Source organism: Lissotriton vulgaris, chromosome 2_2 (genome assembly GCF_964263255.1).
Source record: "Lissotriton vulgaris chromosome 2_2, aLisVul1.2, whole genome shotgun sequence".
In the NCBI taxonomy this organism is placed as follows: Eukaryota; Metazoa; Chordata; class Amphibia; order Caudata; family Salamandridae; genus Lissotriton; species Lissotriton vulgaris.
Window position 1 is genome coordinate 21478390 of NC_141688.1, and position 27325 is coordinate 21505714.

The 27325-nt window shown below is 45.7% G+C and overlaps 1 protein-coding gene across 1 annotated transcript in view; it reads left to right on the forward strand.

Annotated features, from left to right (window-relative positions):
* LOC147728953 (uncharacterized) overlaps positions 1 to 27325 on the forward strand; it is a 291189-nt gene that overhangs the window by 187116 nt on the left and 76748 nt on the right. Inside the window, exons 15-17 of the mRNA XM_086959204.1 lie at positions 2227 to 2346; positions 21721 to 21796; positions 26880 to 27029. Of these exons, the coding sequence (XP_086815330.1) occupies positions 2227 to 2346; positions 21721 to 21796; positions 26880 to 27029 (346 nt within the window). The remainder of the gene's footprint in view (positions 1 to 2226; positions 2347 to 21720; positions 21797 to 26879; positions 27030 to 27325) is intronic.

The following is a 27325-nucleotide window of genomic DNA, read 5'->3' on the forward strand; positions in this document are numbered from 1 at the left end:
ATCTCTTTGGGGCATGAGAGATCAAGGAGAAAATCTAACTTTAGAGTCTAGAGTGAGACATTTCTGTCTCATTGGCAGAGACTGTGAGTTATGTTTCTACTTTCTGCCTGGGGGGATGAAATTGCTAGACACAGCATTCTTTCTGATCCTTATTGGCAAAGCATGAGTAGCAATTACAAGTCCTGGACTAAGACCAGCTTCTACTGGCATTCACATCCAAATGATTAAAGGGACAGAGAAACATAAAAGCTCCACTTTAAGGTCTGCTTTTACCACCTGCTTCATCTAGTAAGCCACAGGTTGCTCACCCCGGCTTTTGGAAGCTACAGATCCTGGGTTGCCCTGGTTGTAGTTCAGCATGGGTGCTAGGAGAAGTCAGCAAGGAAGCCACTATGAATGCAACCTAATTCATCTTTATACTTAGTCAAATTCATGCATGATGTGTACACAAGAGGTACATGTTTCCTTGTATTCAAATTGTTGCAGTAAAATTTAGAGCAAAAGAATAGTTTTGCAGACAGTTGTTTTAATACATGCTTTATGGAATTACCTCCAGCGTATGGCAGCACTCCTCACTCTTAAGGTGTTTTAGTGCCATGATGCCATGTTAAACGTTCAAAAAACATAATGTAATCTTTTGGAACGAGACTAGAAGAAGTACATAGTGAAGGAAATACCCCTCCTTAAACTGCAAATTAGTGCATAGGATATTACAGAATGTTTCATAGCATCCCTTAACTAGGCCTAGTGAAAAAACAAATGTGTGTCTTGTACTCAAATGAGCCAATCACGTTCTTTACTGGGTGTAGGTGTGACATCTGTAGTCCCTTTGCATCTTGTAGCTTATAAGTTCTGGAATGGAATGTCAATATAGGTCTGGCCTTCAAGCTTCAAAGGAATAGCAACATTGGAACATTAGCTTTAGTCTTGTAAGTATAAGAGCCTTGTAAAAGGAACCTGATTTTCAGGCTGGTCACTAGAGTACATAAATTGGAGCTTGATTGTCTGGCATAGAGAAATAGGACTGGACTGCAAAGACCAGATTGCGATGAAGACCCCGGCGGAAAGAGGAGCAACCTACACACTGCAACGCTATGAGCTACAACTCCAGAGGTACAAGTGATAGGAAAAGCAAGATGCACAAGCAGCCATGATGATTTGGATTCCATATAGAGAATGGATCCACTGCTGTGTTAAAATGAAGAAAATGCAGCACCCTTTGGGACATAGAATTACACCCAGGAAATGGTCACCACAGATGCCAGTAGCTAAAATCCTAGTTCACTTAATGACCCATACCACTGATCCTTCACGAGAAAGACATAAGCGCGCTGGCTGAGTGACAGTGCAGAAGCCCAAATGCAGAAACTGACCCTGCCTACACACAAGTATATGTATAGTGCAGGGATGCTTCTTAACATACAGAAGTTAGAAAGAGGAATGCCAGAAAGTGGCTTAGAATGAATACGCCACAGACGTCTTCCACCAGCACTCTGGACCAGAAGCCACAAGTAGGAAACCTCATCTCATGGAAAAGGATGCACACCATGTGTTATCAATATTTTAACACAGAATCACTAGGCGGGGACATATATCACTGAGGTGACAATTTGTCTGAATTGCTTTCCAGTAACACCTTATATTCCAGAGAAGATACCCACTGCAGCATTCACCAGTGAGTGAGTGAACAGTTCTAACATCAGAGGATTCAAGCACCTCCAGCCCTCAGCAGTATTTCATCACTAGGAGAATGCTGAAAGGAAAGGCGCGAGGCACAAAAGGCATGAAAACATCTTAACCTTCAGGTCTTCTGTCAAAAACCCCCTGCAAGTCAAGTCCAGTGGTACTCTTGTTGGTGCCAATTCCATATCAGTTGTTGGGCAGAGAGGCTATGGGAGGCCAATGAAAAAGAAAGACATTCAAATTCTTGTTCAACGCTAGCTATGACCAATAACATACTGTGCTCTATCCACTACACTGGAAGTTGTTCATTTTAGTTGAATGTAACAGCAGGGGGAAACCTACATGCTTAAAAACAGAACTGTTTTGAACAAGGCTTTCCTTGAACTGCACCCTCCATCACACAGCAAAGCCTGGCTTAATTCTTCTTGAGTTGTCAAGTCATTCGCTTGCTAAAGACTTGCTAGACTGCAATGGTAATTTTTCATGCTTCTCTTGTCACCCTACTACTGTCACAAAGTCTTAAGTCCATTGTTTTAATTTTAGGAGAGGCGGGAGTTGCTCTTGCAGATCCAGCAGGCAGCAAAGGACCTGGAGGTGTGTGAGAGGAAGGCGGCCTTCGCTCTGAATGAGCTGCAGCGACTGACCAGTGAACGCCAACAAATGGTAATATTTGGGCACAAGGTTTTTGGTTCCAACACCAAAAACCCTTTGAGTGTTGTACTTTATATGTTTCTGTTATTTATCATAGTGACACAGGGGTGGGTATCACACTCGCGAATGCAAAGACAGAGAACCATAAAGCATACTTGGTAAATAATCGTCTAAATAATTAAAAAGCAGTAACATCAGTAGGAAAATAAAAAAAAAACTTTTTTTGATTCACGTATGAAGTTCCAGGTGGATGTGAGAGGGTAGTGTTCTTTATCAAACGTACAACAACTGATACGTTCAAAACAAATCCAATACAAGAATGATTTTAGTGTTTTCCTTAAACATGAGAAGGTAAATTTTTTATAAATGTTTGTAGAAAGGATATTCCATTCAACAGTTCTGAATGTGGAAAGAAAGATCTGAAGCCTGATAGCCCTTGTACTACCTACCGCTATTAGACTTTCCCATATAAGTGGTGTTGTGTACAATTCATGTCGAGTTATATGTGTTAATTTATTAATATTTATAAACAGTACCCCTCACAGTGAGGAGATCTCTACAAGGCAGGTGCATCTCTAAATACGACAGACTGTCCTCTGCTGCCTCCACCCCCTGGTAGACCTGCAGAGCATTTACCAGGGTCTATTTGATGGTGTCTCTGCCCCCCAACCCTGTGGCTCCCCCACTCTACTTAGAGTCGGAGAAGCTCTAGGTTTACACAAGTGGAGCATCCATCACTGGTTATCACAGACCTGGCAACCTGTCCACCAACGGGCTGCTAGGTTGCAGTGACAGTCACCCCACCCTATTCTGACTGAAGCTTTTACTTTACCTTGACCATATCCACCATATGATACATGACGGGTATGGGCAGAGAAAATATGACGGGAGCCACAGGCAGAAAACTCCCTGCACCGAGACCGCCCTCATCGCTGCCACCGATGACATCCGAGCCCTGATGGACAACGGAGAAACAGCGGCCCTCATCCTCCTAGACCTCTCCGCGGCATTCGACACTGTCTGCCACCGCACCCTAGTGCAGCGCCTCAGCAACGTCGGAATCCAGGAGAAGGCTCTGGAATGGATCATCTCCTTCCTCGACGGAAGAACACAGAGAGTCCGTCTACCACCGTACAAGTCAGAGGCCACCGAAGTCATCTGCGGCGTCCCTCAAGGATCCTCGCTGAGCCCCACCCTCTTCAACGTCTACATGAGCCCCCTCGCGGCCATCGCACGCCAACACAACCTCAACATCATCTCCTACGCTGACGACACCCAGCTGATCCTCTCCCTGACCAACGACCCTGCCGCCGCCAGAGCCAACCTTCACGAAGGGATGAAAGACGTAGCCGAGTGGATGACGACCAGCCGCCTGAAACTGAACTCAGACAAGACGGAAGTCCTCATCCTGGGCTCCTCACCCTCCACCTGGGACGACTCCTGGTGGCCCCCCGCCCTGGGCACCGCACCCAAACCGACAGACCACGCACGCAACCTGGGCTTCATCCTGGACTCCTCCCTCTCCATGACCAGACAAGTCAACGCCGTCTCCTCGTCGTGCTTCAACATCCTGCGCATGCTACGAAAGATCTTCCGGTGGATCCCCACCGAGACCAGGAAGACGGTCACCCAGGCCCTCGTCACCAGCCGACTGGACTACGGCAACGCCCTCTACGCCGGAACCACCGCCAAGCTCCAGAAGAGACTCCAGCGGATCCAGAACACCTCAGCCAGACTCATCCTCGACATCCCATGACACAGCCACATCTCCGGACATCTGAGAGACCTGCATTGGCTCCCCGTCAACAAAAGAATCACCTTCCGGCTCCTCACCCACACACACAAAGCCCTACACGATCAAGGCCCGAGCTACCTCAACAACCGCATCAACTTCTACGCTCCCAAACGCCATCTCCGATCAGCCAGTCACGCCCTCGCCGCCGTCCCCCGCATCCGAAGAACGACAACAGGAGGAAGGTCCTTCTCCTACCTGGCCGCCAAGACCTGGAACTACCTCCCGACCGACCTGCGCCTGACCCAAAACCACCTCTCCTTCAGGAAGAAGCTCAAGACCTGGCTGTTCAAGCAGTAGCAGCACCCCCCCTCCCCCAAGCGCCTTGACACCCTCCGGGTAAGTAGTGCGCTCTATAAATGCCCTTGATTGATTGATTGATTGACCATTTGATCTTTGCTAAGAGAAAACATCTAGTTCAGGAGTTTATTTTCTAAAAACAAAAAAAGCTTGCTGTGCTTGAGCTTTAAGCATGGCACCTGTTTGACCAACTTGCAATACTGTCATGGCTCCCAATAAAGCACAAAAATCCTATTCAGGCAAGAGGGCATCTCTAAATGGGACGGATGGTGAAGGAGACTGCGACCTCCGTACCCCTGGAGCACCAGCAGATCACCCACCAGGCTCTAAATGAATCCCTAATTTTTCATAGTCTGCCCTAGGCAGCTGAGCGCATAAAGAACCATCCACAACAGGGTTGGTAGAAAATAAATTTTAACTCTCCAAATGGAGGCTTTGGTAGTTAATACCAGCTACCAAATATCTTGCATCCATGTATAGATATAGTACACCATCAAAGATAACCCAGCGGCTGTGTGGTTCTCATTATATTCAAAACGCATCCTTATATACACTTTCACGAGTTTGAAGTACTATTCGGCACACTCATCTTGAGCAAGTTAGACTACTACAATAGCCTCCTTGTTAGCCTCCCTTACTACTTGTTCCTTCCATCAGAAATTTCAAAATTTTGCATTCTGAGGCACAATCATACATCCTTCTATCATTACCAAATTAGCTGGTTATCAGCAACAATGTCTTAATTCAAACGACTTAATCTCGTATTTAAAGCCACCTACCTCTCATGCATGATGACAACATACATGCATCCTTCACCCAATTGACCAAAGCCTCCTACGAGTTCCTTGTGATTCTGCTCATCCCAGCTCAGACCTTACCTGTGGAATAGACTCCCGGCCAAACTACGCTCAAAAGTGACTTAGCATCTCACCTGCTAACCCTGGAAACTGGCTTTAACTAATTCTCATTCACTAACCCCTACATTTCTTTGGCTCACTAATATCTTTTAATGTGAAATATTGATATAGATATATTGTTGTTGTTGTTGTTGATTGCTTTATTTCGATATGCATATATCATAAAAGCATTACAAAAAATAAAAACAGCATATCGAAAAATGTGACTGTACATTAAGAATAAAAAGAATAAAAACACAATTGGTCAGAATAAATTAGCTAAGACAGAATTCAATTGATATGGACAGTCTTTTTAGTCGAATCAACCAAGCCCATTTTAAAAACTTGGAAACGGCACAGACAATGGGAGGGGCTGTATTAGTTAATAGAATCCGGAGGGCAACCGTATGCTGGCGGGTGCCCAGTTCTCTGCAAATTGGTTTGAGCCACCGTGATCTGGGGCGCCCATAGTCCGGACATTCGAAAAGAAAATGTGGCACACTCTCTGGTTTGTCTGAACATAGGGCACAATGGCGTGATGCTGGCTGGGACTTGTTCCACCTCGAACAATGGTCGGCAAGGGGAAGGGTTCCTAATCGGAATTTAATGTACAGAGACCGGTCCATGGCGATGGTAATTAAAACCATGTAGGGCTCGAAGGCAACAACATCTTTTATTAACAAAAATGCTGCGGTGGTTTTGCAGTGGTGCTGGTTGCTGATGCGCCTCGCGGAGACCCATTCCCAATAAAGTTTTTTTAGGGACTCCTTTGGGGGGGCTGAGTGGCTGAGCCAACAGGATTCCAGACCTAGATCCCCTAAAAGTTGTTTAATGACCCTGAGCCATTTAATCTTCTGCCAACCATCAGAGCGCATCACCTCTGCTAACCCGTCAGCGTAGGATTTTAACTCCGGAACCCTCCACAGACGAGCCCAAAGCAAGAGAGGGCGAAGGTGTGCCTGGTCCCCGATTGCTTTGCAGCCTACATCCATTAAGACCGGAACTGTTGGAGTACTCGTCGGGATGGCAAGGAGGTCTTTAATGAATTTGTTCTCGGCCTTGCTCAGAGATTCCAGTTTACCTAGGCCCCACAGTTCGGCTCCGTAAAGTGACGCGGATACAGCTCGAGCTTTGTAAATGTCTATTAATGGGGCAACACATTGTTTGGTTGAATTGCTGTACTCCTTGAGGAGGGCCCCCCCCACCCTTTTATGGCCGATTGTCATTTTATTGATGTGGGCAGACCAGCTCATCGCATCACTTAAACGGATTCCCAGGTAATCGAATTCTGCCACTCTTTCAAGGGGGGTGGAGTTCAAAATAGGGGGACGACCAAGTTTACGAGGGGGGTGCATGACTAGATACTTGGTTTTGTCCACATTGATGACTAATCCTCTAATGGTGCAAAAGTCCTGGAAGCGGTTCAGGAGTTTCTGGAGTCCTTGGGGGGTTTTCGAAATGAGGAGGGTGTCGTCGGCGAACAGCAATGTTGGAATTTTTACGCCTCCCAAAGTGGGGGCGTCTGCTGGTTCGCCGAGCAGGTGCTCTACCACCCCATTGATGTAGAGGGAAATTAGGGTGGGAGCCAGAACACAACCCTGCCGCACTCCCCTCTCGACCCTAATCTTTTCAGTTTTTTCCCCATTCAAACCCCATCTAACCTGGGCATAGGTGGCATTATGCAATTTAATGAGAAGGTTTAAGATGTACGGGGGCATCCCTAGGCCATACAACACCCTCCACAGTTCCTCCCTAGGAACCAGGTCAAAGGCAGTCTTCAGATCTATGAAGGCCAGGTAAAGACTGCCTTTGCCTAGCTCCACCACCTTCCAGTACAGTAACAGGAGCCTGAACACTTGTTCAATAGTTCCGGTTCCTGAACGAAACCCGGCTTGCATATCAGACAGAATGTGGTTGTCATCCACCCATTGTAAGATCCTCCCCAAAATGGCTTTCCCCGCCAGTTTCTGACTCGAGTCTATTAGGCTTATGGGCCTATAGTTCCCAGGTAGGTCCCGGCAACCCTTTTTGAAAATTGGGACTACCTCGGCCCCTTTCCAGGAGTCTGGCACAGATCCTCCCTCGATGATTGCGTTAAGAAGGGCCGAGATCAGTACCCCCCATTCTTTTGGGTAGGCTCGGAGGATGTCTCCAGGGAGACCGTCCAGGCCAGCTGCTTTTAATGGCACCAGGGTTTTAATCTGCTTTGTCACATCCTGTACAGAAAACAAATCCAGGTCTCTATCTAAGGTATATGGCGGATGGATAAAGGGATCATTAAGTGGGCCTTCGATGGCGGAATAGAGTGTTTGAAAGTGGGTAAACCATGTCTGGGCATTAATGCTACAGGTCCTTAGTGTGTCATCGGGACGATTCCTATTTCCCACCAAGTCCCAAAAACCTTTAGCATCTTTCCCCCGACTGGCAGCCAAAAGGTCCTGCCAGTAGTTATCCTCCCACTCCTTCTTAGCATTTTTTTGGCAGAGGGAATATTGCCTTCTAGCCACCCTGGTCCTAATGGGTATTTTAGATTTAACTGCTTCAATAAGTAGCAACTTCGCCTCCCTGCACTTCTGGTTAAACCAGCCCTGTCTAGCCCGTGTGCGGGGTTTCCTCCTGTTGGTACTAGCTGGGACTACGAAAAGGTCGCTGATGACCTGAGTTAGGGTACAGAACCTAGTGGTCAACTCCAACAACCCATCCTCGCAAGAGTCGAGGTTATCTAGAGCTGAGGTAAGAAGCTGCCTTATGGCAGAGGTTTTCTCCTCTGAGAGCGACAGCTTCGCCCACCTTAATCGTCGTCCACAGTTGGAGACTGCTGTCAAATCCGGGGCGAGATTGCAAGCGGTTCTACTCTCAGTGCCAGATATCCACCTATGGGACAGTGTGAGCGAGAGGAGGTTGTGATCACTCTCCACAGATGGTAAAATCACCATATCATTTACCATGCTCCACAAGTTTACGTCAAGAAGAAAATAATCAATTCTTGACGTATGTCCAGGCCTGTTGTAAGTGTGGGCTCCTGCTTTATCAGAACCGGTCCTGCCCTCAGACCAAACTCCATAGTTAGGGAATTAATCTGGAGGGCCACTTCTGTCCACTTTTTGATTGGGCTGAGTTCTAAGGACGGTATCCCCCACCTATTATCTTGATCCTCTTGATCTTGTAAAATTTCGGGGCCCAGGGGCTCAAAGGTGCAATTAAAATCGCCCGCCACCAGAGTGCAATGCTTGTGAGGTGACAAACGAAGCAGGGCTTCCAGGCAAGCTATAACTGGGGATTCTCTACCCCCCTTCGTGCCTCGGGCGTAAATGTTGAAGATGTTTAGAATGACTCGACCCTGAGGATTTTTCAGGGAAATGTTGAGGAGGTCCGGACATTTAGTATCCCGCTCCACCACCCTGCAGTTAAGTTCAGAAGCCACCCAGATGAGGAGGCCGCCTGAAGGGCGACCCCTACCAGTTACTGAGTGGACAGCTGGTAAATAGTGGGTAGAGTATCCTGCCTTGTATAGGGGCTCCTTGCTCCAGGTTTCCTGGAATAGGCATATGGAGTATTGCTCCACAAGCGAGTTCCAGTCGGGCAATGCCAGCTTTCTCTCGAGGCCTGCTACGTTCCAGCTGAGAACCCTAATGAGTGGGTCCGCCACAGCTGCAATGCTACAAGTCTCAACAGGAGCAGACAAGTCCACAGCACCCTCAGTTGGGAAGCCAGCTGGGGGGGTCAAGTGGCGTCCTCACCTCCCCTGGTACCCCTGAAGTCTCGACAATGACCTGATCTTCTGGTGTGGTCGGAGGGCTATAAATTTTGGCAGAAGGGGGGGACTCGACACCGGGACTCCTAGTCATCAAGGCCTCCTCAGGAGCGTCACAAAGTCAGCAGCCCCAGAAGCCCCAGTTCGGTAGTAGTGGAACTGTATGCGACTTGCGCTACAGTAGTTCCTGGGAAAAGTTGGCCATGGACGTTGTTTTGAGGAAGGGGCCCGGGATGGGTGAACTGGATAATCGGGGCCGGCCGCGAGTAGAAGAATGATAGATCAACTGGTGTACAGACAAAATATCGACTCCAAAATATCGACTGGACATAATATCGAGTTTTAAATATAGACTGGACAAAATATCGACTGGACATAATATCGACTACAAAAATATCGTTTTTCAGGTAAGTGAAGTAATATCGACTGTATAAAATATAGATAGCAAAAATATCGAATTTTTAATATTTTATAATATTTTATAGTGTATTTTTATGTAATAATATGTGTGAATAGTGTGTATTAATGTTATAAAATATTTTATTGAATGAATTTTGTTTTTATAATAATTGCGTAATGTAATTCTGTAGCGGGTTGTGGGTTTATAGGGGAATAGGGTGGGAAGTAATTTTTAAAATAATTAATTAATTAATATATGTTTGTTAATATTTTTAATTAATAATTAATTGATAATTAATTAATATTAATTAGTTAATTAATTAATATAATTTTGAACATATTTTGTATTAGTAATTAATTGTTAATTAATTAATTGTAATTAGTTAATTACATTAATTAGAGTAAATTTTTAATATATATAATTTTGTGTTATTTTTAAGTAATTAATTTGGAAAAAATAATATTAATTATTAAAATAATTACAGCTAATGTTCTAATATATTTACTTTATTGTTATTGTTAATTAATAATTAATTGGTAATTAAATAATATTGATACATTTTGGGTAAAGGAGCATTTTTAGGGTTCAGGGTCAGTTTTCAGTTTTAGGGTAAAGGGGTATTTTTGGGGTTCAGGGTCAGTTTTCAGTTTTTGGGTAAAGGGGCATTTTTAGGGTTCAGGGTCAGTTTTCAGTTTTAGGGTAAAGGGGTATTTTTAGGGTTCAGGGTCAGTTTTCAGTTCATGGGTAAAGGGGTATTTTTAGGGTTCAGGGTCAGTTTTCAGTTCATGGGTAAAGGGCTATTTTTAGGGTTCAGGGTCAGTTTTCAGTTCTTGGGTAAAGGGGTATTTTTAGGGTTCAGGGTCAGTTTTCAGTTTTTGGGTAAAGGGGCATTTTTAGGGTTCAGGGTCAGTTTTCAGTTTTTGGGTAAAGGGGTATTTTTAGGGTTCAGGGTCAGTTTTGGGTTTTTGGGTAAAGGGGTATTTTTAGGGTTCAGGGTCAGTTTTGGGTTTTTGGGTAAAGGGGTATTTTTAGGGTTCAGGGTCAACAAATAAGATTGTAAAAAATTATTTTTATTATTTTCATTTAATATTTAATTATTATAATTTAATTTAAGTAGTTTTAAGTATATTTTAGTAATTAAAATTTAATATTAATTTAATTTAACACTGTTTTTAATAAAGTTGATATTTTTTACATCTATATTATTGTTAACGATATTTTGTACTCGATATTTTTGTACTTACCTGTTTGTAGATACAAACTCGATATTTTGACTGTCGATATTTTGTCCACGATATTTTGGCAAGTCGATATTTTGTCCCTCGATATTATTTCAGTGATCCAGATCAACTGCATCAACTTCCGGGCCGGCCACGGGTCGCCCTTGGCAACATATTGAGTGGGCAGCTCTTGTGTCTTGGAAGTTGACCACCACACAGTCACCCTCAAAAGATTTTTTCCCGTGTCCGATCCAGCCCACCCAACGTACGCCAAGAATCAGGCCATCCACGCCCAATGGAAGGGGTCTATTGGTTTTCAGCCAGTGGATGACCTTGTTTTTTAGCGCCTGGTGAGTTTCCTGCTGGGTATCTTTTAGGGGGGGAACTTTGATAAGGACAACAGCCTATGGGTGGCACTCAGGGGGGAGGTTGACCGGGGGGCACTTACGTGTCGGTTTCTGCGAAATGGCCACTGGGGAGGGATTTTTAGGCGGAGAGGTGGTAGGTTTCGCCTTAGAGGTTGTGGCTACTCCGCTAGCTTTAGCGAGTGGAGCAGTCAGGGAATGAGAGTTTGGGCCAGTCCCTCCCTTCTGTTGCTTCTTATGGGCAGGATTAGGCACAGGTATTATCACTGCTGGGGAGTGAGTAGCATGCACTTGAGCAACATGAGTGGAAACACTCGGCCTTGCCTGCCTCGCACCGGCCTGGGGAGCTGGTGTGGGAGCATTCCCGGTAGCTAGTGGCTTAGCTGGCAGTGTCGACTGATCTCCCAATGGTTGGCTCGCTGGAACCCCTTTTCCAGCATTCCTGTCTGTGTTGTCCTCACTAAGCTTTGGCTGTAGTTTAAACAAGGTTTTCAGGGAGAAAAAATTGTCCCTGGTAACCTGTTCAAATCGGTCAAGCCTATCCCCCAGACTCTTGACTTGGTCAATGAGTGGTGCCAGCAGAGACTTTACCAGTTTCTCGAGGGGCTCGAGTGAAGGGCCCTCGTTTAGTGGAACAAGTAATGCCGGGACCAAGGTGGGAGGTTGCAGGGTGTTGGCTGCAAGCTGAGGGGGGGTGGGGTTCCCAGGTAAATCAGGCCCTCCGGAGTCTGAGTGTGTAGGACCCCTTTGGTGCTGGGTCCTAGGACGCTTATAAAGCGTGGAGTAGCAACCCTTCCGGCTACTGGGCGCCTTTTTCCTTTTTCTATGCACCCGGGTAGATCGAATCTGGGACAATGGTTTTAGGCCGGGTGTAGGTACATTAGTACCGGATTGAGACATAATGCCGGGCGAGCTAGCTATGGGATGAGCGGGGCGGTACTCTACTACCACATTGCAAGGACTGCTGGGGAGAGAATCAGATATCAAACTTCTATCCTGTCTATTCCAGCCTCTAGCGCTACAATATGTGGCTCCCCAGAGAGGGTCCCAGGCGGAGGTGCGGTGGGGATAGAGGAAGTTGGGGACAGAACATGTGCCGCAGCACCCAGGGAAGAGCGTTTGGAAGGGAGGAGGTCTAGTGAGAGGCGGCGTTCCGTCATTGCAATCTCCTTTTCAATGACGGCGGCCACCCTGGTAATAAATTTGTCCATAGTGCCAATCATCGTAGTACCCCCTGAAGTGCTTTCTACACCGCCCCTCAAAGCTTTGCCAGAGCGGGTTGACATGGTGGCTTCGGGGCCCACAAGTGAACTCCGAGGTCTTAGTCCGGGGGCAATAGATGTAAGGGGGTGGCCCAGCCCAGCCTCTGACAGCCCCTGACTGCCACAGACTGCCCGCCCTTTGCTCGGGCTTCGCTCCGCGTCCCACACGCGTCCCGCTGTGCGTCACGTAAGCCGTTTAAGTAGGTGGTTGTGGGGGGGGAGGCGTGTCTCCCAGGAGGCGCTGCCGTGCGCACCTGGGCGAATGCAGGGACTCCTGGTCTTTGGAGTCCGAGTGATGTTGCGCCCTCCTCCTTGCCGCCTCCTGGCTCCGATGATAGCCTTGTTGCCTGGCCCCTCGCTGCAGCCCGCGAAGCGGCACCCGCGAAGCGGGTGCGGCGAGCAGTGGCGGGAGCAGCGGTGTCCAGAGGGATGAGGTCACAGGTCAGCAGCAGCGGTCCGTAGCTCCTTCACCTCTCCCACTTGGCAAGAGTTTGGCCGTCTTATTTATGGACACATAAGGCTATCGCCTCGGAGTTTATGCGGAGGTGTAGTATTTGTGTAAAGTTAAAAAAGGGCCTTGAGCGGAGCGTCCACGGGGAAATTCTAGCTCCCCTCAGCAGTGCACAGAACATTCCTGTCTCCCCTCTGGAGTGTTATTGGTGTACACAAGGAAGCTGTTCATTGTTCCCCGTGGTGTCAGTGAATTTTTTCAAAAGATATGTATCTTTTTAACGGGTTCCCAGCGTGCAAAACAGCGCTATTTATTCATCTACGGTGTCAATGGCTGTTCAAAAGGGAGCTCTAGTCTCGTCGAGGATTAATGGCATTATGGACAAAGGAGCGGTGCCTATCCCAAGAAAGCTGTCTGCTCCAGACCCCACTGCGCGGAAGGGTCCAATGACACTCCAAAGTGTGTGCATAAGGTGCCTATCTCCCCTGCATATCACCACTGAGCGTGCACTGGGAATGAAGGTCTGTTTCCTCCTGTGTTCCGCCAGATTTAAAAAAGAGAGCAGCAGATATATATATATTTACCATTTTGTCTAATGTGATTATTGGTATTTGCTTAGTCTGTTTTATTGTTCAGACTCACTACTCACAAACAGCTTATCTAAAAAATACCCTTTATCTACCACCTAAATGTCCTATACTGTAGTTCTTTTGCTTTAAACAGTGTTTCTTGTTGACATTTTCCTTTGTTGCACAATAAAAAAAGCATAAATCTTTCTCAGAATTGGTGCCCGGGTGTTGAAATTTATCCATGTGGATTCACGCTAGTGTTTTAAGAGTATTAACAAATCAAACTACAATATTGCCTGTAATTTGTGCCATCCTTACTGGGGCTTTAGGTGCCATCCAATCCTTTGTAAGTTTAGTTGTGTTTGCCTTATAGACGTAATCAATTGACAACCACATGTTTCAGTGGAAATCAACATTTCATTATTTTATTCATTGTTCATTCATTTAAGTAATTACGTACCCGTTCCTGTATTGCCCTTCTAGACCCACAGGAACGCCTAAAAACAAAAATTAATTGCAATTTGGCCTTCACGAGAAAAAAGCTCCCGGAATTTCTGATATGGGACAGAGCAAGGGTTTTTTGAAAGTGGCGCGCAGCTTAAAGTAACGCTAAAAGTATAAGATTGGCTCCTGAGGCGGAAAGCCGGGAGCAGGGCAAATCACCATTTTAAAACTTTTTACCTGTAATACTGTGTTGGCACTTTATTGACCTGCATCACTTGGCTACTTAAACAGCGATACTCGCTGCAACGATCCCCGCCATTCCCGAGGGCGAGGCGAGACACGCCCCCTCGGCTGGCCACGCCCCCCACCATACCTACAAATAGAGCGCGCCGCTCTACAGCGTCGCTTAAGATTGGCTCCTGAGGCGGAAAGCCGGGAGCAGGGCAAATCACCATTTTAAAACTTTTTACCTGTAATACTGTGTTGGCACTTTATTGACCTGCATCACTTGGCTACTTAAACAGCGATACTCGCTGCAACGATCCCCGCCATTCCCGAGGGCGAGGCGAGACACGCCCCCTCGGCTGGCCACGCCCCCCACCATACCTACAAATAGAGCGCGCCGCTCTACAGCGTCGCTTAAGATTGGCTCCTGAGGCGGAAAGCCGGGAGCAGGGCAAATCACCATTTTAAAACTTTTTACCTGTAATACTGTGTTGGCACTTTATTGACCTGCATCACTTGGCTACTTAAACAGCGATACTCGCTGCAACGATCCCCGCCATTCCCGAGGGCGAGGCGAGACACGCCCCCTCGGCTGGCCACGCCCCCCACCATACCTACAAATAGAGCGCGCCGCTCTACAGCGTCGCTTAAGATTGGCTCCTGAGGCGGAAAGCCGGGAGCAGGGCAAATCACCATTTTAAAACTTTTTACCTGTAATACTGTGTTGGCACTTTATTGACCTGCATCACTTGGCTACTTAAACAGCGATACTCGCTGCAACGATCCCCGCCATTCCCGAGGGCGAGGCGAGACACGCCCCCTCGGCTGGCCACGCCCCCCACCATACCTACAAATAGAGCGCGCCGCTCTACAGCGTCGCTTAAGATTGGCTCCTGAGGCGGAAAGCCGGGAGCAGGGCAAATCACCATTTTAAAACTTTTTACCTGTAATACTGTGTTGGCACTTTATTGACCTGCATCACTTGGCTACTTAAACAGCGATACTCGCTGCAACGATCCCCGCCATTCCCGAGGGCGAGGCGAGACACGCCCCCTCGGCTGGCCACGCCCCCCACCATACCTACAAATAGAGCGCGCCGCTCTACAGCGTCGCTTAAGATTGGCTCCTGAGGCGGAAAGCCGGGAGCAGGGCAAATCACCATTTTAAAACTTTTTACCTGTAATACTGTGTTGGCACTTTATTGACCTGCATCACTTGGCTACTTAAACAGCGATACTCGCTGCAACGATCCCCGCCATTCCCGAGGGCGAGGCGAGACACGCCCCCTCGGCTGGCCACACCCCCCCAACCTCCTGACTCGCCAACATAAAGCATGTGCCTTGCCAGGAAGCGCAGCGGACGTGCGCAGCGGGCGCGACTTTTGCGCGCCGAAGGCGCGCCTAAGGCAAGCCCGTCTGCGCCCGTCCGCGACCGACCGGGACCAGGGGCCATATCCCCTGCAGACCTCAGCGCACCTAGGGCAGCCACCATCCGCTACAATCGTAGCGATTTACTTGCCCTGCGCAAACCTATCACAACAACAAACTGCATCCAAACTGGCCCTGGCCTATCCTACGGACCCATCTCATGCCGCTCATGTCAATGGACCAGCCTGGGTCAACACTCAACGGATCCTCACACAATCTCTACTAAACCCAAGCATGAACTAAAATGTCTATATTTCAACGCCAGATCATTACCCAAGCATGCTTTAGACGTATGGGACATATTATCCTCAAAAACGCCAGATTTAGTTTTTGTCACAGAAACGTGGCTATCCGATGTCAGTACCCCAGACCTAGCCAACGCCCTCCCCCCCAACTACAAAATAATAACACAAAACAGACAAAGCAAGAAGAAAGGAGGTGGAGTCGCCGTAATTTTCAGGGACCACCTAACTTGCCTAACGGACACAACTATTGTGGATCCCGAACATGAGTTATTACCATTTAAAATCCTCGCTGAGAACTATGTCATGTTAGCCGGTGCAGTTGTCTATAATCCACCGGGACAACAAACCAAACTCAGCGCTAAACTCCTGAATCAAATACTCCCTCTGTGCCTAAAGCACAAAAACTACCTAATCATTGGAGACTTCAATGTCCACTATGAAAACCTCAATGCCCCAGGAGTCGCACAGCTCAAATTTGACATGGAAATCCTCCAACTGAAACAACTAGTTGATGGCCCTACGCACATAGCTGGACACACCCTGGATCTCCTTTTTACAAACATCGAATCGACCACTCTCATGGAATCTCTCCCTTTGTCATGGACCGACCATTTCATGCTTTCATTTTCACTCGAACATACCGGCAAACCCGTTAAGACCAGACCCACCCCTCTCTCCTCTAAGAGAGCTTGGAAACTAATTAACAACTCCAACTTTGAAAATCATTTTCACGAGACAGATGTCTCTCTGCCAGACAATGAACCCATTGGCAATAATGTTATCCGGTTAGAAACTAGAATCCTTCAAACATTGGATAGAATAGCACCCCTACGAGAAGCTAAAAAGAAAACTACCACTAACGAAAAATGGTATACCCCCGCCCTCAAGAGCCTTAAAAGGGAATGCCAAAAAACAGAACACCAATGGAGACAAGCGAAAGATCCCACAACCAGAGCCAACTATACTGCCAAAAGAAAACAATACATCCTTGCCATCCGAATGGCAAAAAAGGCATTTTTTGTGCAACGTATCAACAAAAACCATAACTCTGCAAAAGAGTTATTTAAAATCGTGAAAGAGCTCAGCAACCCATCCTGCACCTCGCAAACTCTCACCCCCTCCACTGAAGCATGCGAACGGATTAGCACCTTCTTCTCTGACAAAATTAATAAAATTTATTCAACCTTCACCCCTTCCCATCCTGTCCCCCCCGGCGAGGACTCATGCCCATCTACACCCGACAAAAACAATGATCGCACAGACTTAGACAACTCTCCTCGTCTATCCAACTTCCAACCACTGACTGAAGAAGAAGTGTTATCAGTCCTTAGAGCCATAAAATCGGGCTCCCCCGCAGACCCCTGCCCGCACTTTGTATTCTCCGAAATTGCTCCGACTCTATGCCCACTCATCACCAAGCTATTCAATCAGTCCCTCACCTCCGCGTTCTTCCCAAACTGCTGGAAGCACGCATCTGTAACTCCCCTCCTGAAGAAAGCTGGTTCCGATATTCTCAATCCTGAGAACTATAGACCTATTTCACAACTCCCCTATCTCTCCAAAGCACTGGAAAAAATGGTTAACTCACAGTTATCCAAATATCTGGAGGACAACGCACTTTTAGACCCCACCCAGACCGGATTCAGATCCAACAACAGCACCGAGGCTACGCTGCTGGCAGTGTCTGACAGTGTCAGATGCATCACCGACCAAGGGGGCTCGGTGGCTCTGATACTGCTAGACCTGTCGGCAGCGTTCGACACGGTGTCGCACAAATGCCTACTAAATATACTTAGGAGCAAAGGAATACAGGACACTGCGTTGCAATGGATAGAATCCTTCTTGAGCAACCGCACCCAAGCAGTGCACATGGGTCAATTCCATTCCAAACCCCGTCCCATTGGCTGCGGAGTTCCACAGGGGGCTTCCCTAAGCCCCACTCTCTTCAATGCCTACGTATCATCCCTGGCAAATATCGGAAGAAAGTGGGGCATCGGCATCTGCTCATACGCCGATGACACGCAGCTGATGGTGACCATGGATGAAAGATCTGAAAAATCCGAAACAACTAAAAATAAACTCCACAGCTGCCTCTCCGAAATGGCGGATTGGATGCGTGACCATTGCCTCAAGCTCAACGCCGGAAAATCGGAAATCCTGCTGTTCGGAGGAGCCAAACTATCGTGGAATACCTCATGGTGGCCCCCGTCACTGGGAACAGCCCCAACCCCGAAACAATATGCCAGAAACCTAGGCATTATGATGGATGATGCACTATCCATGAAAGATCATGTGCGCACACTGTGGGGCAAGGGATTTGCAATCCTGAAACTCCTCGCCAAGATTTTCACCTGGATCCCACTCGATTGCCGTCGCACGATTACCCAGGCCCTCCTAGTCAGCCGCCTAGACTATGGCAATGCTCTATTCGAGGGAATGAACGAGCAGCTATTCTCCCGACTACAAGTTCTGCAAAACCAGGCTGCCAAGCTGGTATGCAACAAAAGCAAACGTGACTCGGCATCAGCATGCCTAAAACAACTCCATTGGCTGCCGATGCGCCAGCGGGCAACGTTCAAACTGCTCTGTCATGCGCACAAAGCCCTCCACAAAACAGGCCCTACAATCCTACAGGGGAAAATTGAATTTTATGCTCCAAACAGGAACTTGCGGTCTACTAACTCAGCCCTGGCAAAACCTAAGCGCATCTACAAAACAAGGACAGGAGGACGGGCCTTCTCCCACCTTGCGGCCAAACGATGGAATGAACTACCGATTGACCTAAGACATATCGTAAATCTTCTTTCATTCCGAAAAAACTTAAAACGCATCTCTTCCCCAAAGACTAACCCCTCCTGAATAAACCTCAGCAGCCTTCTCTTTGCTCAGCGCCTTGATATCCCTTGGGATGAATGTTGCGCTTTAAAAATGCCACAAATAAATAAATAAGTAAGGATTCCAGTTATGCGAGGTGCAAAGGGACGAGGGGATAAGCCCGATAACCCCCCAGAAGAGTGCTAACCAAAATCAGTACAAAAAAAGTCAAACAAACAGGGCGCCCATGCACACTCTAATGATAAAGATAAACATCGTAGTTGTGGTTAATTATCAGTTGCGAGCCGGATAAGCCCATTGCAATGGGCTTATCCGGCTCGCAACTGATACTTCTCCGGACGTACCCGTCCGCTTATCAACTCCTTCCCTACGGAAATAATTTCGCAACCAGTTAAAATCGGATTGCCTTGCATTTTTACTTTGTTTGGACATTTGGATCCAGATTGATACTCAGATTCTGCTTAAGAGCCTTTACATACAGACATGACGTCCTTTTTCACCGGTCCTGGGCCCTATCGGGTCGGAAGTATCACCGATAAGGCGACCTTTCACTTTGTGCACGTTCGGTACAGCCCTGAAGAGTCGTAGGCTGATTGTGCAATATATGACGAAACACGTGTCGGCTGGTCCTTCTCGTGTCTGAACAATAAAAGACACCACATCTACGCTGGACTACTTGTGTTATATACTTGTTATACATGTTCTTGCACTTACCTTTGTCTCTATAGAAACTGTTAACCACGACTACGATGTTTATCTTTATCATTAGAGTGTGCATGGGCGCCCTGTTTGTTTGACTCCCAGAATTTCTGTTGTCCTCCCAGGGCCTCCTCACAGCATTCCTTATCTAACATGGGTACAATATAAACCACTATTCCTTCTCAGATACATGCATGTTTCTGATGTGTTTCATTCTGCCACTTTATTTTTTCCATATAAGAGAGACAGACTTGAATATCAATATTTAGAGAGAACCCACATGACGGCCATTTAAACTGAGAATTAGTATTGAAGTAGTGAATTCTCTTGACAGACCACATATGGTGTAAAGATGGTGTCCTTCTACGAGGATGTATTCCCTCAATGTATATCTCCCAGGTTCATTTGAGGCTCTGACTGTAAGATTAACATCCAGGGCTATAGACTTCCAATAAGGATTGTGGTTCCTTTTCACTTCCTGTTTTATCTGTTCCTACGTTGGCACTATGTGAAAAAAGGGGCGTTTGCCACTTGCTCTTTTCTCATTGTTGTGGGGGTATAAACATGATCGACGTCTTTTGGTTCATTCACATCTATTTTTTCTGTCAGTTCCTCAAAGACCAGGAATTCCCACACTCATGATTTCCCATTTTCAGAAGCAGTCATTACCTTTGTGCCTGTTCTTGGTACTTAGTTTAAGGAGCATCTTAACATGGACCAAGAAAACCAAGGCCCGCAGAAGAGCTCACGGGTACAATAGGATCTGATTGTGTCTTCCTATGCCCACAACAGCACAATCCAGTCCTAACCCACAGCCCTTTTTGCAAGCCCTAGTTTTGGACTGGACATTGCGTGTCACCCAGGATCTGATAAGCAAACTCCAAGTTGAGGGTAGGGATTAAAGAGCTACAGGAAGACTTAAAGGCGTGCATGGACAAGGGTTCATCTGCTTCTTACTGATGCGACGTTAAGGGTTGGGGTTCTATCGTATCTGCCACCTATGCTGATTAAAAGGAAAAAGGATAGATCTGCATTGAAGGAGCAAGATTGCTTGGAAAAGCTTCTGTCTTGATCATGCAATGTACTGGGAATGGACAAACTACTACAATGACAATTTGTTTTCCATCGATATTTTTTTTTGTTTTAGAATAACGAAGCCAGCTTTCCTGTTGGAAAAGCGTCTGTCAACCTCTTGACATCTGCTTGATTTACATACCGCTCCTTTGCTTTTGCCATATTAGTTTCCACCAATTTAAGGCTTTCTTGTAGGAGCGAACACTTCTTAGCGTTGGAAGAACTACGTATTGGAAGCCATGTGTGGCTGATATCCAGACTTGCAGAAGAAAGCAATCACCAGTAGAGACGGCTTACTCTTGTTATAGCAGGTGATCGCACCACGAGTCGAACTACATTTAATTACCTTCCTGCTGAAGAAAGCCTACAAGGTACTATTCTAGCATCTGACTCTTGTAGGGCATTTTACATTACTCAAAGGGGCCTTCAAGCTTTTGAGGAACTTACCTTGCAGGACACGATTCACAAACATTTTGAACAAATTAAGTTGAAAGTAGGTGTGCAAAAATGTACGACCAAAAATTCCAGGATTGTGATTCACACAGTTGAGTTCGGCGGACGTATATGCTATCAGGTGAACAGTACAGCAGATTGTCTGCTGCGCAAGGTTTAGGGACAGGGTGAAAAAATAGGCTTTTCCCACATAGATGCTACTGGTCGGCCATTGAAAAATACATTGAACAGCAGTAGTTATTAACAAACCTTCTTATTGTTTTCACACTCCGTTTACACACCTAAAGTTAGTGCCAGAAAATGCTGAGATAAGTGTTTGCATGGTTGTTATTTATAACCAAACTACTCCTCTGTCAAGGTGTTCAGGAGAGTGGGTTTCTCCACAGTGAATCAGAATGCCTGAAATAAAAAATAGTTAAGGTGCATTTGCAGCCGTAAACCAGCAGGCATTCCAACGGTGGAAAATCTGCTAGTTTAGAATTAGGAATATGCATTAAAATCTATCAATTCCTTAGATTTGTATGTGTTTTTTTATGTTTTTTTCTGAATCCCCAGAAGGTACATCATTTCCACAAATAACCGGAGGACACCTGCATGTTTTAAATTCCCGGCAGTCATTTGCACAGAGAAGCCAGCAGTGTTGTCACTACTGGTCTTTTCAGTATGGCAGTGGCCCAATCCCCACAGCGAGTTGCTGGCAAAATACATCTCGTTCCCCAGAGCAGATAGCGCTGTCTGAAGTTTATGGGCAAAATTGTAGAGTACTTTCAGGGGTACTTTAGAGAACTGGGGCTTGTTGAGCACAGACAACTGTCTCATTGAATAGTAAAAAAAAACCAAATAATACATAATGACCGTGCATTTTACAAAGGTATTCTTAAATGTTTGCAAACTTGAAATGGAAATGATAAAACAACCTGCCAACAGCTAGTATAAAAAATGAATGAGATATTAAAATAATATCTAACATTTCAGTCACCTGCACCTGATGTCTCCATTAAGGAATCTTGCACCTCTCGGAGCCAGAGCATCGGCAAATCGTCGGGATCAGGTGTGTATGAGTCTTATTGACAACTCTTCCTATGTTTAAATGTGTTTTTAATGCAAGCAAAAAAGATTGTTATTTTGCATGTAAGTAGGATACATCATTGCAGCTGGAATACCAGAATCCACATCTTCAAATCCATATTAGTGTATGAGAGAAAAAGAGAACGAATTCCTGCCTGGGCCGAAGCTTGCTGCGAGGTGCATAAGACCACTTAGGGGTCTTGAGGGTTGAAAGCCCAGTGCAGGGCACACTACGCCAGGCTAGTGCAGAGCACTGGATAAGTGGAAGGGACGAAGCCTCCAGCAGCTTGTGGAGGGCTACTGTTCCATCCCTGGTTCCCATGTGCTCCCACAATCCTTAGGAGGACTTAGCATGCCCTCCCTCTATTTTTCTCTCCCGCACAGGTAGCTGCATCGATTAGTGGGCAGCTGCGCGTGAAGTCTGATTATAGGGACAGTTGATAGGGAAAAGAGGCAGCCTCAGACACTTATTGGACGTCCCCTAACTGTTACCCATTGCACCCTTTCCACCACCGTGACCTCTACTGCCTTCCTGCTCCTACTCCCTCTTGCTTAGCCTCACCCCAAAATCACTCCTCCTGCCTCCCACCCTGCTTAGCTGCAGATCTGATAACTAAGGTTAACCACACACACTCTTTATTTGTAAGTGTTCTGCTGTACTTGATTCAAGGACGAAGGAGTACCGCTTCAGATGGATCTTTAGTGTGTCACTGCAGCTATTGGCTGACCGGGGTACTGATGATGAGGGTGGACTGGGAATGGGAGACATGCTGTCGGGAGGTTGGCATTATCTGTAGGTCCAGGCAGTGCTGATGAGCAGAGGGATTGTTGATTGAGTCAGTCTGCTCCCCATGTGGTACCTGTTCTGTGTGGACAGTCGCACTGCTGTTTTGCAGGCTGTCCCTTATCTCTGTGTGCCTTCCCCCACATTACCTGGGAGGAACATATACTGATGCTACCCAATGCACAACTATACTTAGCTGCAGGGAATGATAGGTCAAAGGAAAGTAGATGTGTACCCGTACACATTATCTATACTTGGGCAGTACTGGTCACTATTGAATGTCACACATAATAAGTGCACACCATTCCGCCACATCCTTCCTTGCTTTGGCTTGCCCCAGAGAACCCACAATGAAATTGGGACAGTAGTAGACCATTTTAACTATAATGTGAGGGCAGTATGTGGATCCAAGCTGTAATAATGTGGAACACATCAAGGTCCCCTGTTGTTAAACAAATCATGATGGATAGATCAGCCACCAATACGTGCCTATGTGCAATATAAGGAGTGACATTAGAGAGACTGACTTTCAGAAGACATTATTGGGGTGGCTAACCGGGTTAAACATTATGATTTATGTGGTCAGACTGTCTAGAGTCATTGATAAAGAGAACCACGATGTAAATGAGTCATATCACATGAACAACTTATGTATGGGCTGTCTCTAGCGACAAAAAGGAAGAGAAGATTGAAGAAAGCATACTGTATCGAAATGAACTGTATGGCAGCATTTATGCAGTGCGTACTACACCTCTGTGGGGCATTGAAGCTCTTGCCTACATGGATTGCCTGGTACAGCATGTAGGTTGTATGGCTGGAAGTGTGTTGTCTTTGTTTTTGACTCATGTGAGAAGTGTTTCCATGTCATGCGTGATGACCTCTGAGTTGCAGCGATCATGCTTTGGAACGCAGCACTTAGACGAGTGATGGATGGAGAATTGTGAGACACAGACGCACGGATTATGGTTTTTAGTAATTTGTTGATTTGAGCAGCTCTGCAGGTGGTATTGCTTATAATCTATTCTACAGGGTAATTAAAGGACATGACCCATAGCAGTGTTATCGTATGTGAGTGCAAGAGGGTTGAGTTGTATAAGGAATTATTATGCAGCTTACAATTAAACGCCTGAGCGCTGACTCTTATCCTATTACAATTAGTATAGGCCAGGAGGTTTACTTATTTCATTGTATTCTATTCTATTGTCACTGCATGTTTACAGCACTTTCTACCCGTGATGAGGCATTGAAGCACTACATTGCCAGCAGCATGCTGCTCTGAACCCAGGGTTTGGTTTTTATGCTGATGCTGTGGTAGTGGGTCTCATCTATCTAACTGCAACCAATGTTTTGCGGGTCAAAGGAGCTTGCAGGAGCTGTTGGCAAAAACTGTAATGTGTAAAACTACGGAAGGAATTTGGAAAGAATATTTCCAACATGGTGAAAGGGTTAACAGAAGATGTAAGTGTTGAAGGTTGAATTTTAGATTTTCAAACTTAAATATGTTGATTTTGTGGCTTAGTTCAAAAGTATTTACTTTAATAATGGAAGAGGAACCGAGAGCTTGGTTTGGGACACATAATCTCAAACAGGAACATGAGTTCAGACGAGAAGTTTACTTTTGGGGGTGTTGCATTCATGTTCTGGATCACATGTGTTGCATCTTCAGATGAATGTATCAGGTATTGCTTACAGTTTTTCCATCAGTAAACTTAACAGTGGACTCTCAAACCTGACCCAAGAGGTGCAACTGTGCATTATAAAGGATTCATTTAATAAAAGGTAACGCCTGCTGTGTGTGTTCCTGCTATCAATAAATGACAACATACCTGAAAAGGTATGAAAAGAACTGTGTGGATTGAAGTAGGAAGATTTGAATGAATCTGATGTCATAGAAAGGAATTGTGGTGCATTTTTGTTTTGGGTATCACATATTTCCTAATGACGTATCAAACACAATATGCATTTGTGTCTGAAGGGAAAGGCAATAATTTGCAAGTCCAAGTAAAACTACTCCAGGAAGTAGTGAAATGGCCTTCAGGATTCTTCATCGAGTACTTCAATGAACACTGAACTGCTTGGACTTCTTTTGTATTATTGTGGACTCTTTATATAATATTATTACCTACGTTGTTATTATTATGCGTTCATGATAAGTGAATTATGGTGGGTGTGGTTTCGAAGCTATTGTAGCAAGTGTATGTCGTGATTGGTTTGGATATGAGTTGTATTTTGAGGGTTCCGTTTGGTGCAAAGGTGAGATTCTTGTATTTGATTACTAGCAGGTGAGTGTACTACACAGCCTGCATGCATAACCTACCACTTATCTTACTCAATGAAGAGCTCAATACCCAAGTCTTCCTTCCATGGGTTGCCAATAGGCTGCTGGCCAATCCTAAGCACCTTCGACATAAGACCGCTACACGTTTTGTGCTACCTCCATTTTTAGTATTAGAAAGTGTGCTAGTACTTTATGGTGGATTTATTTGGCCCACTCAGTGACCTTATTACTGTTTACCATAGTGTGGTCCTGAACCACAGGAACCCTAGGTTAAGGCAGTGCATTGACAACTTTATATGCTGCGTGAGAGCACATGGCTATCATCTGTGTCTTTCATGCAAGCATTAAGATAATACTTCAGATAAGTAAATATTTATTGAGATGCAGGAGGTGAGGATAACACATCAGTGGCTTTACTGGAATACAAGTGCTACAATATATTATAATAATATATAAGGATAAGCAACATTAAAACACCCTTCAAGCATAAATGCTAAAGCAAAAAGTAATCGTAATTAATACCAAACAGAGAAGGTGGGAGCTCAAAGTGGTTTTAAGGTAAAGGGAACTATCTTGGGAACTTCAAAGCAGACACTGGCAAAATTCAGGCAGGTTCTGAAATTATATCCCATATGGCCCTGGGGTTTTTCTAAGATTTAACCATGAGGAAGACACCCTCAAACGTGCTGTGCAGATTCTACAATAGGGAAGATGACAACTGCACAGAAAGAGTACACGTTTGAGGGTCAGGCAGCAGCCTCCAATGCATGGATCTGCAATGAGACAGAAAGAGAGGTCATCAATATTGTTTAGGAAATCGCCAGCCACAATGGGGAGAAGAATCAGTCACAATAATAGACATCAAGCAAAGGGGTCAGAATTTGAACCTGCACTTGCACAGAATAAATGACCTCCAACAGTTGTGTTGGTTTGCGAAGACAGTGGCTCCACTGGCACCGCCGTCAAAATATAGAGGACATTATTGGAAAGAGGTGATATCTACTAAAAGCGCGGATAGGTCATAATCATCAATTGTATGATTCCCTTGCCTAGTTCTCAGGATCTTGTGACATTTTGGACGCATAAATTCCAGCATCCCAGAATCACAAATCGCAGCAAACATTAGTCTCGACTTCTAAACTCTGTCATTCTTCGACGGCGCAGGCACAGACTTTGTGCTTGGTGCCCGGATCCACGCGTGGCACATACTTTTCACCATAGAGTCATTTCTGTTCCTGGTGTTCTTCCGTGCCCTTTGCAGATCGTTACAAGATATCCAATCCCCATGGCAGAGTAAGTTATGTGCATAGCTGGTATGGGCGTTTGTCCAAAATCTTGCGTAAGACTTTATGATGAACTTTGAGTGTACCTAGGCATTGCCGCGTGTTCTGGAAGGGTCTGGTTTGAGACAAGATTGTATGTTCGGAGAACTGAGCACATACCTCTGGAAATCTATCATTTACAGTGCCTGCCTATGCCGGCTCTGGAAATCTATCATTTTGTGCCGGCCTATGTTGGCTTGAAGACGTATGCACATACAGTGGCGGTACCCTTGTCAGAAAAGTGTATACCTTCAAGTTAAACACTTCAGCGTCCTAGTAATTCACCGTCGGCAATAAAAACATGTTGGTTTACAATACTCGGAGCAAAGGACAACCATATCATCATAACACTTTTAATAATAGGTTGCTGCAAGGCAGCATCTGTGCAGCTGAAGCTAGGTCTGAAACGCTTTCCTCTAGTAATATACAGACAACACCAACCATGTAATTTAACCAGCAGCTGCATTACAGCCCTGAAAAATTAAGCTAAGTTGGCTCATTAGATGTAATATCTAAACATGCTTCAACCATAACCCAGCCTGTACACTGGAATTACAAATCCTCATTGCAGTTGTACCTTAGGCTTGTAAGATCCTTTCAAATGTTATTGAAATGTATGTTTATTGTGTGTGTGCGTGTGTGTGTAGAGGGAGAATTTCTTCTGTGTCTCTATTATTTACAGGATCTCCAATGAGCCCCCAGCAAAGGCCTGGAAGTGGTCATTCTCCAGGATCTGGGAGAGCGGACCCTGCATTCGATGATGGTATCCACAGGCTACAGCGCGGCATTAGGACCTTGGTGGAAAGTGTCAAGAAAGGCCTGCTGGCCCAAGGTAAGAGCCCACTATATCCCAGTATACAGAAGGAAAAGGCTGTACTTGGCAATGAAGGTTTTCAAAGTGCTCCACATAGCCCCTGAACTATGAAAAATAATAATAAAGATAACATTAATTCCAGAGTAGTTGAGCAGTCCTCTGCATCCATAAAGTTACTATACTTTACATACTAAGAAGTTACAATAGAGATAGGCTAAGCCATGCAAATTATTAGGCATATCGAATGCTTTTGGAGGCCATGCTCACCCTCTGAGCCCACAGCAGGCCTTGCTATGTATTAATGGATGCAAACT